The following is a 13,131-nucleotide window of genomic DNA, read 5'->3' on the forward strand; positions in this document are numbered from 1 at the left end:
AAGGGAATAACTCCATTTTTTTTGTTTTTGTTTTTTTGGTCCTCTGTCATCTTGACAAATGAACGCTGCAGCTCTGAAGAGGAGGAAGAATTGAAATGAATGGCTGCATTAGCCAGAGCAGTAATCATTCATCCAGTGAGTGTGTGTGTGTCCCTGCTGGGAGCGGGTTAACGAAACTGATGTGTGGTGTCTGCCTGTGAATACATCAACAAAACAAAATGGTGTTGCAAACAGCTCCACCAGCCTGAAATGTTTATCACACATTTAAAAGTTTGATGTTTGTTTGACAGAACGGCCTCAGGAGGGAATTTAAATTAAATTTAGGCACTGAAAAAAAAAATAATAATAATTTTTTAGTTACTGGCAATGTTCGTCTGGCCGTAAACCGCTTTGGATCGGATTGAAATATCTTTAACAACCGCTCGATGCATTGACATGAAGTTCTGCATGAACATTCATGGTCCTCAGAGGAAGGAGCTTTCCAACTTTGGAGATACTTTGTGTTTTTGATGCTGAACTGTTAAAACGTTGATGATCTCTGGACATATTTTTTTAATTTATTTATCAGCATCCTCATCTCTAAATTGTCCAATACTTCCGTGACCAAATACTGATGAAAAATTGGCACCAAAAAAAAAAAAAAAAAAAAGGTGTTGAAGTTGACCTTTGACCTTTAGGATATAAACCGTCCTCACGTTATCGTTTCATTTTTATTTGTGTGTCAACTTTTGTCGCTGAGTTATGGCCACAAATTTAAACAAAATTCCCTCAAGGTGTCCCTGTGATGTCGCATTCACGAGAATGGGACAGACAGAGAGACAAACCATGAACATAAACATGAACATGAACATAAACATAATCGAACATAAGAAAACCAGGGCTTGCCACTTTCAGTGGGCTTCATCCTCTGGAAACCATGAATATCGGCAACTATTTACATGGTAACTGAGCCGGGGTATCTTGAACGAAATAAACGTCCCAACTGGAAAGGTTCATCCTCTGGGGATCACAAATGTGCTCAGTACACTTCAGAGCTACATGAAAACTAAATCTGGAACTGAAGTAAAGTATAATTAAGGCAAACTCTACAATAAACATCCATTTAATCCTGATCAGTTACTTTTTACAAGTGTAATGAACGATCACATAGGATATTATGGGCGTTAGTCCTCATAATTATTTACTAATAAGCAGTTATTTGGATGTTTGTTAAGCTGTTTTGAGGTTTAAGTTAATAATCAGGATGTAAAACTGTCAAGGATGAAATCTGATGTGATGATAGACAGTACAACCCACAACTAAAGCAATGTGTATAAGGTTATCAGGTTAACATGATTATATCACCTGTTTACATGCCAGTCACATGTTCAGTAACTTAATATAACATAATATATATACTTAATGCTATTATAAAAACAGGACAGAGTCCTACATAAAATAGCTGAACAGGTTTATTTCCCAGAACTTTGCATAGTAAACAACATAGAGGAGTTGTCAGTGTTCATTACACACTCCTCTTTGCCAAAATAAAAAAAAACACTGTTGATGAATGCGCAAATGGTTACACACATCTGTGCACCATTTTATCTGAGGTATAAACAAACACACATCCAGGTAGAACTAATACTTCATATCGCCGAGGATACATTAAAAAAAAAAAAAAAAAAAAAAAAAAAAAAAAAGGGGGGGGGGAGGGATAGTTTGACATTTCTTCAGACACCTGACATGGTGTGGGTTCAACAAATCACTTCAGCTTACAAAGTACCTGTTATATATTTTTTTAAAAACAAGTCAGCTGGCACCGCCTATTAATTTAGCTCGCATGTGAAGAAAAACATTTTATGAAGCTTTAATTAGAAGCTGTAGCAACCTTTCACCCCAAAACATAACAGGTGTCGTGTGAAAGGCTCGGTCGGGGAGCGTAATATGCATTAAATACATATAAATGAACCGCTCTGATGATTGACACAAGCTTACTTGGCTATTCGCAATGCCTTGAACCCAGTGCAAAACATTCCTCTAAGCAGGGAGTACACACAGAAAAACACAAAGAATAAACTGAAAAAGACTTGCACCATTTAAAATAACGGATTTTTTTTAAAAAGACAGAAAAATCTGAAATGATTCCCAAATGAAACAAACATAACCGACAACTTGATTTGCTCCCAATGTGATTACCGATATAAATTAAAAACGATGTCATCTATCTGTTCCCATATCGACCAGTGATGTCACATACAACAGGGGGAAGGAAAAGAAAGCAAAAAAAACCTCAAACAACAACAACAACCAAATTCTACTTCACAAAACCCGTTATATTTACAGGCTAAATGGTGTAAACTACCGTCTGTCCCTCTGCCTTCATCTTACTCAGCTGTCAACACACACACACACACACACACACACACACACACACACACACACACACACACACACACACACACACACACACACACACACACACACACACACACACACACACACACACACACACAGACAGAGACACACAGACCTTTGTAAAAGTCTCCCGGTCTGCATTAACGGTAACAACAGCGTTTCCAAGGTAGCACAATGTTCATGGCCGCGAAGGGGAAAAGGACTTTTTTCCGATTCTCCTCTCGGGAGAGAGAGCAAATATCAGTGCAGTAATAGTGCAGCAACAGTTTTGTTTTAGTTCCTGATGCCGAAAGCTTTGGTCTTCTTGATGTTGAGGAGGGCAGGTTTAATCTTTGGCTTGCTGCTGTCAGTCTTGCTGTCTGAGGAGGGGAAGCGGCGTCCGTAGATGTCCGGGTATTGTTTCTGAAACTACAGCGAGAGGACGAGAGTAAGACACAGAAAACGACACACTCGTCATTTAAGATGTGCGAACTTGATTCACAACGTCAACCTAAAGCCTCGTTATTGATCAGCTACCCGGAAGTTACTGTACAAACGCACCATTTCCTGCAGTATTTTCAAATTAAAAGCCCAATAGTGTTTTGGTTTTTTAGACAGAAACCCCTAATTTCTTAACAAAAAACAACAACAAACAAAAAGGCTTTTATTGTGAAACATTCGCAGGAACGTGTTGTGAGCGAAGTCGGGCGATCACAAGTCAGATAGAAATATACTTTATTTAATTGCCACCCGTGTCTACACCGGAGAAATCTCCAGCACGTTCCCGTTAAACCGAGTTCGATTGGTGTTCATCACCTGCTTCAGTTTCTTGCGTCGGTCCTTGTCGCTCATGTTCTGGTCCGTCAGCAGGATCTCCAGCAGCTCCTCCATGGCCTTCCGAGAGGACGCCTGCTTCTGCTGTTCGAACTCGGCGCCGCTAATCTGCTGGCAGAACGTGTAAACCGGCACCGGGACGCAAACCGGATCTTCTCCCTCGGCGTTGGAGACGGAGTCGACGGGGACCTGAAGACCAGGGACAGCGAGAGCACGTCGGTACGCCTGCCGGGATTTCAGACGTCCAAGGCAGCGACCTCCGTGTTCATGCTCACGATTTCTTCCTCTAAATTTCATCCCACTTAAAATCTATGAAAACGTTCTCAAAACCACCTAAATGTCACAATAACGCGCAGAATCAAAACATAAATAAAAGGGTTTCGCCGGTTGTCTTTGAATCTGGTAACAACTGGTCACAGTTTGAAATCTGAAAATAATTTAACATTAAAGTGAAAAGTCCTACAAATAGGATGAATCTTTATACTGAAATAAGAAATAAGTTGAGTGAAATATTTTAGCTTCTCACTGTGCTTTTACTAAAGGTTCAAATCAATTTTAGCATTGGGTCTGGTATTTACATTGTTAATATGGGAACTCACAACTATATATTTACCTGACTTCCATATGAATTTACATATATTTGAATTTACAACTTGTATTTCCCTATTTTGTGCAGATACTCGTAGTATTGCATCGTGTGCTACTGCAGGAGTCACGTGGTTCGCTTTGGTCAACACGACCTCTAACAGTTTTGAAGTCTGATGAAACCCTAAAAACGCACATTTTTATTCAGAAGATAAACAAATCGAATGACTTGAAAGCGACTTAGCGGATCGATGACTACATGCAACCCCCTCCTCCCCCGCTGGCAGCCTCAAAGTTTACAGGATTGGGTCCTGATGTTTGTGGTGTATGAAGTCCTGCCTGTTTGAAAACCGTGTCTGATTTCACTGCCGGGTCGGACACGCTCAGACATGACTTAATAATACATCTTCTACACGTACAGGGGCTTTTTGATTTTTTTTGTTGTTGTTGTTGTTGTAAAGGCGTACCTGGGCTGTGCGCAGATACAGTATATGGTCACTGATGGCGCCGTGCAGGTACTCCGGGACCGACAGGATGCTCTGCTGATGGTCCATCAGGAAAGACACCAGTCTGGTCGCCAACAGCTCGTCCAGGTCGCACTCCTCAGCGCTGCCCAGGACGCAGCCGGAAAACGTGTGAACCATCTGGAGGGACCACAAAAAACACACACACACACACACACACACACACACACACACACACACACACACACACACACACACACACACACACACACACACACACACACACACACACACACACACACACACACACAGAGGGACAATTAAACAAAATAAAAACATTCAAATCAGACACGGGTCACATATAAGGAACGCCGTCCGTCATCTCCTCACCAGTGTCCGGGTGCCGATGGCGGGGTGGAGGCGCGGCATGTCCACGTTCTGGCTGATGCGCGACATCATCCTCATGAGGAGCTGCAGCTTCCTGCGGAAGGCGGGGGGGAGGAGGAGGGTGCAGAGCTGCAGGGCCTCGATGGCCACGCGCTCGCACTGAGGCTGCAGAACGCCTGCGCACACGCACACGTACGCGCGCACACACACACACACACACACACACGGTGAAAATACGATGACGACAGAGAAGATTCTGGTTCGGCACAGAAACGAGCGGCCGCAGAATCCCTCTTCAGGACCGCATTCATCCATCGCTGCGTCAGATCGGACGGACGGATGAATGACGAGATGAATCCGCTACGGTGAAAGATGAGTCGGCTAAGAGTTATGAACGTTGTACGGTGTTTGTTAAAAAGCAGCCGAGAGTCACTCCGGGAGTCTGCTGCCATCTTTGAGGTTGAGACGGTTCGTACTGGCGTTAATAGAAAAATATATATTTTTTTGGCTCCTTTACGGCCACCTAGAATTGTTTTGTTTTTTTCCTTTAAGTTTGTAGATGTCCGGAAAGATTTTAAAGTAGCAGGAGAAGCATGCACAAGTGTGGATAAAGGCTCCCACAGACAACGCTCATATATATTTTCTGAGCTTATTAAACTGTTATGTCACTTAAAAAAAAAAAAAAAAATTCTCATTCTTCAAACCACCTTGGTCTTTTGTTACGGTCCATTTCAAGTTTCCACAGCCTCAAAGCTTCATGGAGCTCACGTAAGCGTGTTGTTCATCACATTCTAGAGTTGTGGGTAAATATGACACATCGGAAAAAAAATCAAAATCAAAATCAAAAGCAGGACATAGAAAAAAGAACAAAGCTAATGTATGCTGCAACTGAACAGGTATAGAAACTCTATGATCCCCTGAAACTGTATGTTGTTCTTGAAACCTTTGCAACGATAACCTGCTAATGCAGAACACAGGAAGTGAGGTCGTTTTCACATCCCTACTTCCTCTTTTAAAAATCAGGAAAATAAAAATTAAAAAAAAAACAACTCTCCTGCTGCAGAGGTTAGATGTTAGATGAGGTTAATCTGATTAGACATCAACACAGAAGCAGACACACACACACACACATGCGGAGAGAGAGAGAGGTAGAGGGGAGGAGGTCTTACTGTGCTCAGGTTTGGGTTGGGGGGGCTGGGAGCTGCTGGCGGGCAGACAGACAGGCGGTTTGAACAGCGAGACGGGACGAGAAGGCTTGGACACGTCCACAGAGCTGAGGCAGCGCCGGACGACGGCGGGCACGGGGAGCGTCAGAAGATTAGAGGTACTGGAGGCCGATCTGGGCCCGCAGGGTCCTGCGGCGGCGGCGGACCCTTGTGCTTTGGTTGCAGCAGGTGAAAGAGGGGGGGAGGAGGAGGAAGAGGAGGAAGAGGAGGGACGATGGGAGGACAACGAGGGAGGGCGTGAAGCTGAAGCTGAGGAGGAGCGATGCCGGCAGGCGGGAGCGTTCACGCCGAGGCAGCTGCTCGCTTGACCCTGCCGCTCGACCTCGCCGACGTCTTCCTCCCTGGTCTCCATGACGATGTCCAGACTGCTGCCGACGCTGCGCGCCCGCGAAGCCCGCAGCGGCTGTGCAGCGGACAGTCCAGCCGCGGACACCACGGACAGTCTACTTCTGGCTGCAGCCGCGGGAGCGTTTTCCCACATGGCGGGGACGCCGTCCTCGCCCCCGTTGCCACGGGCGCAGGACGCCAGGCTGTCGCTGGACTGGAACAGCTGCTGCCGGGTGAGACAGGCGGAGTCGTCGAGGATGGTTTCCATTGAGCAGCTCCTGGGCCGAGGCCGGACGGGAACAACCGCAGAGAGGCTCGTACAGCTGCCGCCGAACTGACCGGCGGCGGCCGCGCCTCCTCCCAGCGCCGCCAGCCGCGACTGAAGTGTCCCGCCGAGCACCTCCCACATCGGCGACTCGACCTCGTCGCACGTCCGCTGCCTGAGCAGCGACAGGAGGAGACACTCGGTGGAGCGGAACGACGCCTTGGCCGCGGGGGGGACCGAGGAAAGGTCGGACATCTTGCGTTTCCCGCGCTGGTACGAAGTGGGAGCCGCGATGTACCCGCAAAACACTGAAGGCAGCGCGGGAGTGAGTGAGAGAGAGAGGGAGGGAGGGAGGGAGGGAGAGAGAGAGAGAGGGGGAGAGAGCCGAGCGGTGCAGGCAGAGTGTCAGTGCAAGCAGACAGCGAAGGGGAGGGAGAGGGTTCAGTTAGTTCAAAACCTTTACAGAACATACAGAAACCATCAGCTGGTCAGAGAAAACACAAAAGGAAAAAGTACTGCAGCTCATCTCTGTTAGGGACAACCAAAACCTCCGTTAGAGGTCAAAGGGCACCTTTAGAGGTCAGGCAGTCAACTCGTAACAAAGACAGCAGCTTTGATCGTTGCAAACGACGAAGGGGAAATGGTCGACCTACCCAGGACGTTGATAAACAGTTCGTACAGTTCGTACGTGAGCAACGGCTGCGGGAGGCTGTAGAAGTAGTCGGACACCGTTCTGAAGACGTCTCTTTCGAAGCCGGGATAAGACGGCTGCCCGCTGTCGTACTTCGGCCCTGAAAATAAACAGCGAGTCGCGGCAGCCGTCGCGAGACTGAAACCAAACACTCATAAAGATAACACAAACCGTGTGTTGGTTGTTGAAGTGGCTGGTTTCTACTCACAGTTGGCCAGGCTCTTCATAGCAGACAAAACCCAGTGTGGAAGGTCGTCTGGGCAGGTGATTGACAGGTTAGACTGGTTACCACTTGAACACACAGTTAGCTGATAATGTGACTGTTGGAGGCCGGAAAACAACAAACCTGTCCATGAATATAGAAGTAGGATTGCTCGTAGGCGGTATTACAAAAACGAAATAATTCAAGTCACGTGACCGAACCTCATATTTCCGAGGATTTTAGTTATTTCAATAAGAACAGAAGACGTACTGAGAAAGTATTAAATCTGTGGTCTAAGTTGATATTCCTGCCGGCTCGTGAATGTTCTCTGTTGATAAATGAACCTACTGGTTTTGTCGTCCAGCGTGACAACTCCGTGTTTGTTGACTTTGGTCATGTTGTGGATGATGTTCTGCGGGTTCACGTAACGCTGGTCTAAAACCCCACGGAGAGATCCGTCACCCAGAATCCTCTGAAGGCTGAAACACACACACACACACACACACACACACACACACACACACACACACACACACACACACACACACACACACACACACACACACAAAATAAAAATAATTTAAAAAAAAATCCTTCCACACCATCTACTTCCTGGATTTTAAAAACCTCTGCTTAGGCCTCATGGATCAGGTACGAGGGCGGATCGATAGGTGTGCAGCAGGTGTGTTTTGAGTGACATTTATCGTTTCCGTGTGGTTGTTGTTGTTGTTTTTTTTACATTCACGGGGCTGTAAACCGTAAACTGTCCCCAATAGTTTGTCACTAAACTTTGGTGCCGCTCTGTGCTCGACAGGAGCAGCCTCCGAACTTATTGATTCACCCTCGTAGCGGTTAGTTTGCGTGTCTTTACTGGGTCAGGGTGACGTCTCTCCAGATGTCGCGTTCGTCCTCCGCCGTCAGCTCTCGTCTCTGCGCCGGCTGCTCGTCCGTTGGCTGACTCGCGCCCTCGCTCTCCGCTTGGAGGGCGGGATCGACATTTTCCTGAAACGGAAAAAAAAAAAAAACCCGAACATAAACCACAAATCACAAAATGTTGCATTTTTTTGCTGTTGGATAAAACTGTGACGGTGAAAGCAAACGACACATGCGATAGATTTTATGAAAGTTTTACACGGGTGCGTGAACCCGTGTGGCGTCTGACTCACCAACGTCTCCTTCTCCTGCTTCTTGGCGCTTTTGAATCTGAAGAAACCTTCCCTGTCCCTGAACGAAGGTCTTCTCTTCACCGAGCTGGAGGCCGACGCCGTAGCTGGACAGGGAATGGGCTTCAGAGGAGAAGTGGAGGGGAACCTGAAGACAAAACACATCAATCGTTTAATTTGTCTCCCCCCCAAGTGTTTTGTTAAATAACTATAAAAAAAAAAAAAAAAGAAGCTCCGCCCGATGCCGACCTGTACAGCACGTTGTTGTCCTCCAGATCCTCCGTCCCCCAGCGACTCTTCACATCTTCGATCACGTGGTTCTTCAGAAACTTCTTCAGGAGCTGGACCGTTTGTTGCCTGGTGACATCGGGGCCGAAGTTGCTGTTGCTCCGGAGCAGCTGGTGCATCCAATCCACGGCAGCGCAAGCGGTGAAGCAGGAAGAGTGGTGCCTGAGGTTTTGGCGGTGCTTCCTGAGCGGCATGCCGGCCCGAAACAGCTGAGTCACCTCGTTCCACTGAAGGAGGACAGAGACCGAGTTTAGCGGGAGCATTTTCAGTTTGGTTACAGGTTTACAAACCTCTTTTTTTATTTTTATTATATATATTATGATTATTTTTTGCATGGAAACAAGGCAATGATGCCTCTGTGTGTAATAAATTGCTCAACAACAAAATGCACCGCAATTTAACACTTAAAAAAAAAAAAAAAATAGAAGTTGTGCTGAAATTATAATTCATGAATTAGTGGTATTTTAAGGTCAAAACTCCCGTAACGGTTGGGCAGTGTGAAGAACATTATTGCAAGACAAACACTTCGGTTTCCAAGTAAAGTTATTCTTTACAGTACAGATGTTTGTAACTGCGGGAGGCTCAGACGGTGGAGTGGGTTGTGCTCCTCCTGTCCACATGCCTAAGTGTCCTGGAGCAAGACACTGAACCCTAAGTTGCTCCCGATGGTGTGAATGTGCTCCTGCATGTTAGTCTGTCTTATTAGTGTGTGAATGAGTGAATGGAAAAAGGTGATAAAGCGCCATACAAGTACAGATCATTTACCATTTAACTGCTGAGGATTTTGGGGGGGGGGGGGGGGTAATACATATTTCTCTTCTTTATGAACCCCCAGAAGAAGTTTTTACAACAAATCCCTCCTCTGGTGGATCAACAGTAATTCAGCGATTCTTCTTTTAAATCAGTTAATGATGTAAAATTACAACCATTTGCAACTTGATAATGTCAGCTGAATTTTCTGTTTATAATTCGATATCTTTCACGTTTTAACTTTTGGTTGGAACAATAAAACAATCTGCAGACTTTAAATTGTTTGCCCCTTGAAATGGAAACTAGTGATGAGAAATCACAAATATCTGAGGATTTTATGGAATAAAATGATCAGTTAACAGACCAATTTTTTTTTTTAAATGGTATATATATATCAGTTAGTTTTATTAATTAAAAGAAAGTTAATCAGCATTAACATTAATTATGACAACGATAGAGTATTTTTTTGTAAACATAAATAGCAAAATAATCCGATTTGTACCCTCTCGTCCCTTTTTTTTTAATTTTTATTTTTAATAGGGTAAAGATGATCCTGTGGTTTCTGATGTTAGTTGTTGACATTTCACAAACCAAATGATTAATTAAATGATGATATAAAAAAAAAAAAAAACACAGTTAAGTCGCAGACGTAGTTTCTGGAGCACTTTAAGCCACGTAAAGTTACCGGAAGAAGGAACAACGTAATTAAACCTTCAGGTTAAAGTTGTACTCGTTTGGAATTTCTCAAAAACAAAACAAAAAAACAAAAACAATAGTTTTATAGCACCGAAACAAACAAAAAGGTTATTTAATCCCATTGTTGCTTTTAGTCCAACGACTAACGACTTATCGGCAAATGGACGTTAACTTACCAGTTTAGTGGCTCGGTACGGTCCGGGGGTGATAAGATGGGAACTCATGTTTATCACACAACAACAACAACAACAACAACAGCAACAAAAAACAAACAACTTAGCGCTAAAGTTCTCGCTTCATCCGATAAGAGGTAAAAACATCCATTACTCGTGAAGTTGTTCCGGCTCGAGCTTGTTGGAGAACTCTCTCGCTTTGCTCGTCTCCGTTCAAAATTACGAGCCCTTGCTCTTCTGGCCGCTGATTGGACGAACGTCGTACCACGTGACCAGCGTCGCCCTCGAAACGGGGTGGGGGATCAAAATAAAAACGTCCCACTGGAAAACAAAAAAAAACAACAACAAAAAAACAAACATGGAGCACAAAAACAAGTCTTTTTTTTTTTTTAAATCCAACAAATCTCAAAGGACCACCATACTGTTGACTACAGTAGGATTGTGTAGTTATATGCTGTGGTGGAGAACGCAATGAAAGTGCATTTTCTCATGTTGTGTTGCACATTTTCTGTAAATTACACAATATCATTTATTCAGGTTTACAACATATTAAACAAATAATAAGCTGTAATCTAGTGTACTTTTTTTTTTGTCTCGTAAATAAAGTACAATGTCAGATGGCATAAAATGATCAAATGTGTGTGAGCTTTCTTTACGTGGCTATATTTAAGCTTTACACACACTGATGGACGCAGATGTTGTGATGTGAATAAGATCTGCTGTTGAATGAAGGGTTAAATTTAAATTTGTGTTTTACAGTTGGGACCCTCCTGTCTGCAGAGTCAGCAATTCAGTCAGCTCTTTTGTATTCAAAGTTAAGTAGGCAATAGGATTGACATTAGCATCTCTGAAAAGGCCCTCCATGGGGGAAAACATTCAAAGGCAGAAAAGGAAGGAGGGACCCAAGAAGACAAAAAGACAGTGGAGGTTAGAGACATTTCCAAATGGATAGACACTGGGGTTGGCTGGTCTCATGCTAATGTCTGAAAACAGTGTCCAAGCAACTTTAAATCAAGCTCTCTGCTTTGTGAGTACATTTACTGCATACAGCGTGGCGCTATTACAAATTACTTTTCAAATTATGATTTTACATTGAAAATAAAAAAAGGGATGATCTCTTGGACGAGTTTGATTTTTTATTTTGCGAGCTGTTCTGCTGTAACTTCCTCACTGCTAATGAATTACACCATTTAAACTGAGGCTGCATCAAACTACACGCTGGTCATTTGAATGATGGACCCTTTTCTTTAAATTGATGATTTATGTGCAGATGAGAAGATAATACGTTCTTCCTTAATGTAGAAAACTGTATATCTTAAACTTAAAAGCACAGAAATGATTCCTCTATTGGAAGCACTCTTACAATATTTATGTGTTTTTATTATGACAAATTTAAAGTCATCAATTAAAAAAAAAAGCCTTTAAAATAAGTCATAACTCTGCAGCTTTGACAAATGTGCATAAATGTGTTATTAGTTTATCCTGTTTAGTTCAATAAAACTATTGCATTTTTTTTTTTAGCAGTGGAAATAAACCCCTCAAGATTGTCTTGGCTGCTCTGCTCCAATTTACTCAATGCCTGATCAACTCAAAATCTCATAAAAAAAAATTAAATAAAGATATTTAAGACTTGATCACATTTCAAGGCCTTGAAGGAGGATCAGATTGTTCACAACTCCTGTGCAAGGCTGCACGCAGCTGGTCATAATTGGACCTACCATCTGTTTGAAAATCATTCACTATGATAAAATATTTTGTCTGGGGTATAAACAAGCATTTTTTTATTTTTTATTTTTTTAAATGTAGTATATATACAGCATATATATATACAAGAGTTATTATCAGTGGGTAGAGGTCAAACAGGTTTTTGAATATAGGTATTTACTCTTGCAATTTCATTTGCAGTTTTTCTTTAAAAAAAAAAAAAAAGGTCAACAAGTTCCGAAGGAACATTTTGAGAACAGTGTCCATTTATTTACTGGTTTTGAGAAGAAAACTGTAATTGCCCCGAAAACACTGCCGTGACCCGGATTCGAACCGGGGTTGCTGCGGCCACAACGCAGAGTACTAACCACTATACGATCACGGCGAGCTACGGTGTGGACGGCAGCGGTGCGGTTTCAATGAAATAAAGAAAGTTCTGATAACAGCAGTCTATTAATACACAATTAGAATAATTACTGATAATATCAATTCAGGAACAAACAAAAGTTAAAGAGTATGTGTGTCTCTGTTTTCATTTTATCCACAGTGTCTTTCTATGGTCACATATCGCGAAGATCGTATATAAATGAACAGACTCCTCACTCCATTCTAAAACTGTGAACCGCATTCCGGTTCAGGAGAGAGACCACACAGAGGTCTACTCTGTTGAATCAAATCTTAATTCTGACTACCGTCATTACTTTCACGTTGACATTTGTAAGAGAATAAACTAGTCCTTTTTTTGTTGTTGTGTGTTTCTGTTTTTTGTTAGAAGTGTCCAAAAATACGATTAGAGTGACACAGCGTAATTTGTATTTCCTCTCTGTGTATGGGCGTGGCTTATGGCAATTTAAACGTGTAATCGGCCACTGATTGGTCAAAAGCTGTGTATTTGTACAGTTTGGGTGTTTTCTCTTCACCCATTGGACGTGACGTAGCGACCGTTCGCTTGTGATTGGCTGCTTAAACAACACGACCGGATTTCAAACACGGCTCGTTC

General features: G+C 43.3%; 1 protein-coding gene and 1 non-coding gene across 2 annotated transcripts; both read right to left on the reverse strand.

The window, feature by feature from the left end:
- Window positions 1–1,837: 1,837 nt before the first annotated feature.
- Window positions 1,838–10,479, reverse strand: depdc1a (DEP domain containing 1a). The gene is made up of 12 exons (XM_069725187.1): window positions 10,431–10,479; window positions 8,770–9,035; window positions 8,524–8,668; window positions 8,229–8,359; window positions 7,706–7,836; window positions 7,364–7,411; window positions 7,118–7,255; window positions 5,816–6,772; window positions 4,650–4,822; window positions 4,263–4,439; window positions 3,193–3,399; window positions 1,838–2,805 (listed from the first exon to the last, which is right to left on the reverse strand). Exons 1-12 carry the CDS (start codon window positions 10,476–10,478, stop codon window positions 2,671–2,673), a joined length of 2,556 nt encoding a protein of 851 aa, XP_069581288.1. The 5' UTR covers window position 10,479; the 3' UTR covers window positions 1,838–2,670.
- Window positions 10,480–12,444: 1,965 nt separating this feature from the next.
- trnah-gug (transfer RNA histidin (anticodon GUG)) lies at window positions 12,445–12,516 on the reverse strand. The gene has a single exon. It is a non-coding gene; the product is annotated as a tRNA-His (tRNA).
- Window positions 12,517–13,131: the final 615 nt, after the last annotated feature.

This window comes from Brachyistius frenatus, unplaced genomic scaffold (genome assembly GCF_029030835.1).
Source record: "Brachyistius frenatus isolate BFR_SWC_R1_liver_20210118 unplaced genomic scaffold, ASM2903083v1 Contig_412, whole genome shotgun sequence".
Lineage (NCBI taxonomy): Eukaryota > Metazoa > Chordata > Actinopteri > Embiotocidae > Brachyistius > Brachyistius frenatus.

Bases quoted from the DNA above. Each gene is read 5' to 3' on its own strand.
- depdc1a (XM_069725187.1), bottom strand. From the start codon at position 10,478: ATGAGTTCCCATCTTATCACCCCCGGACCGTACCGAGCCACTAAACTG. The intron at 9,036-10,430 runs GTAAGTTAACGT...GTCCTCCTTCAG, and splicing joins CGTACCGAGCCACTAAACTG to TGGAACGAGGTGACTCAGCT. The intron at 7,256-7,363 runs GTGAGTAGAAAC...GTTTATTTTCAG, and splicing joins TATGAAGAGCCTGGCCAACT to GGCCGAAGTACGACAGCGGG.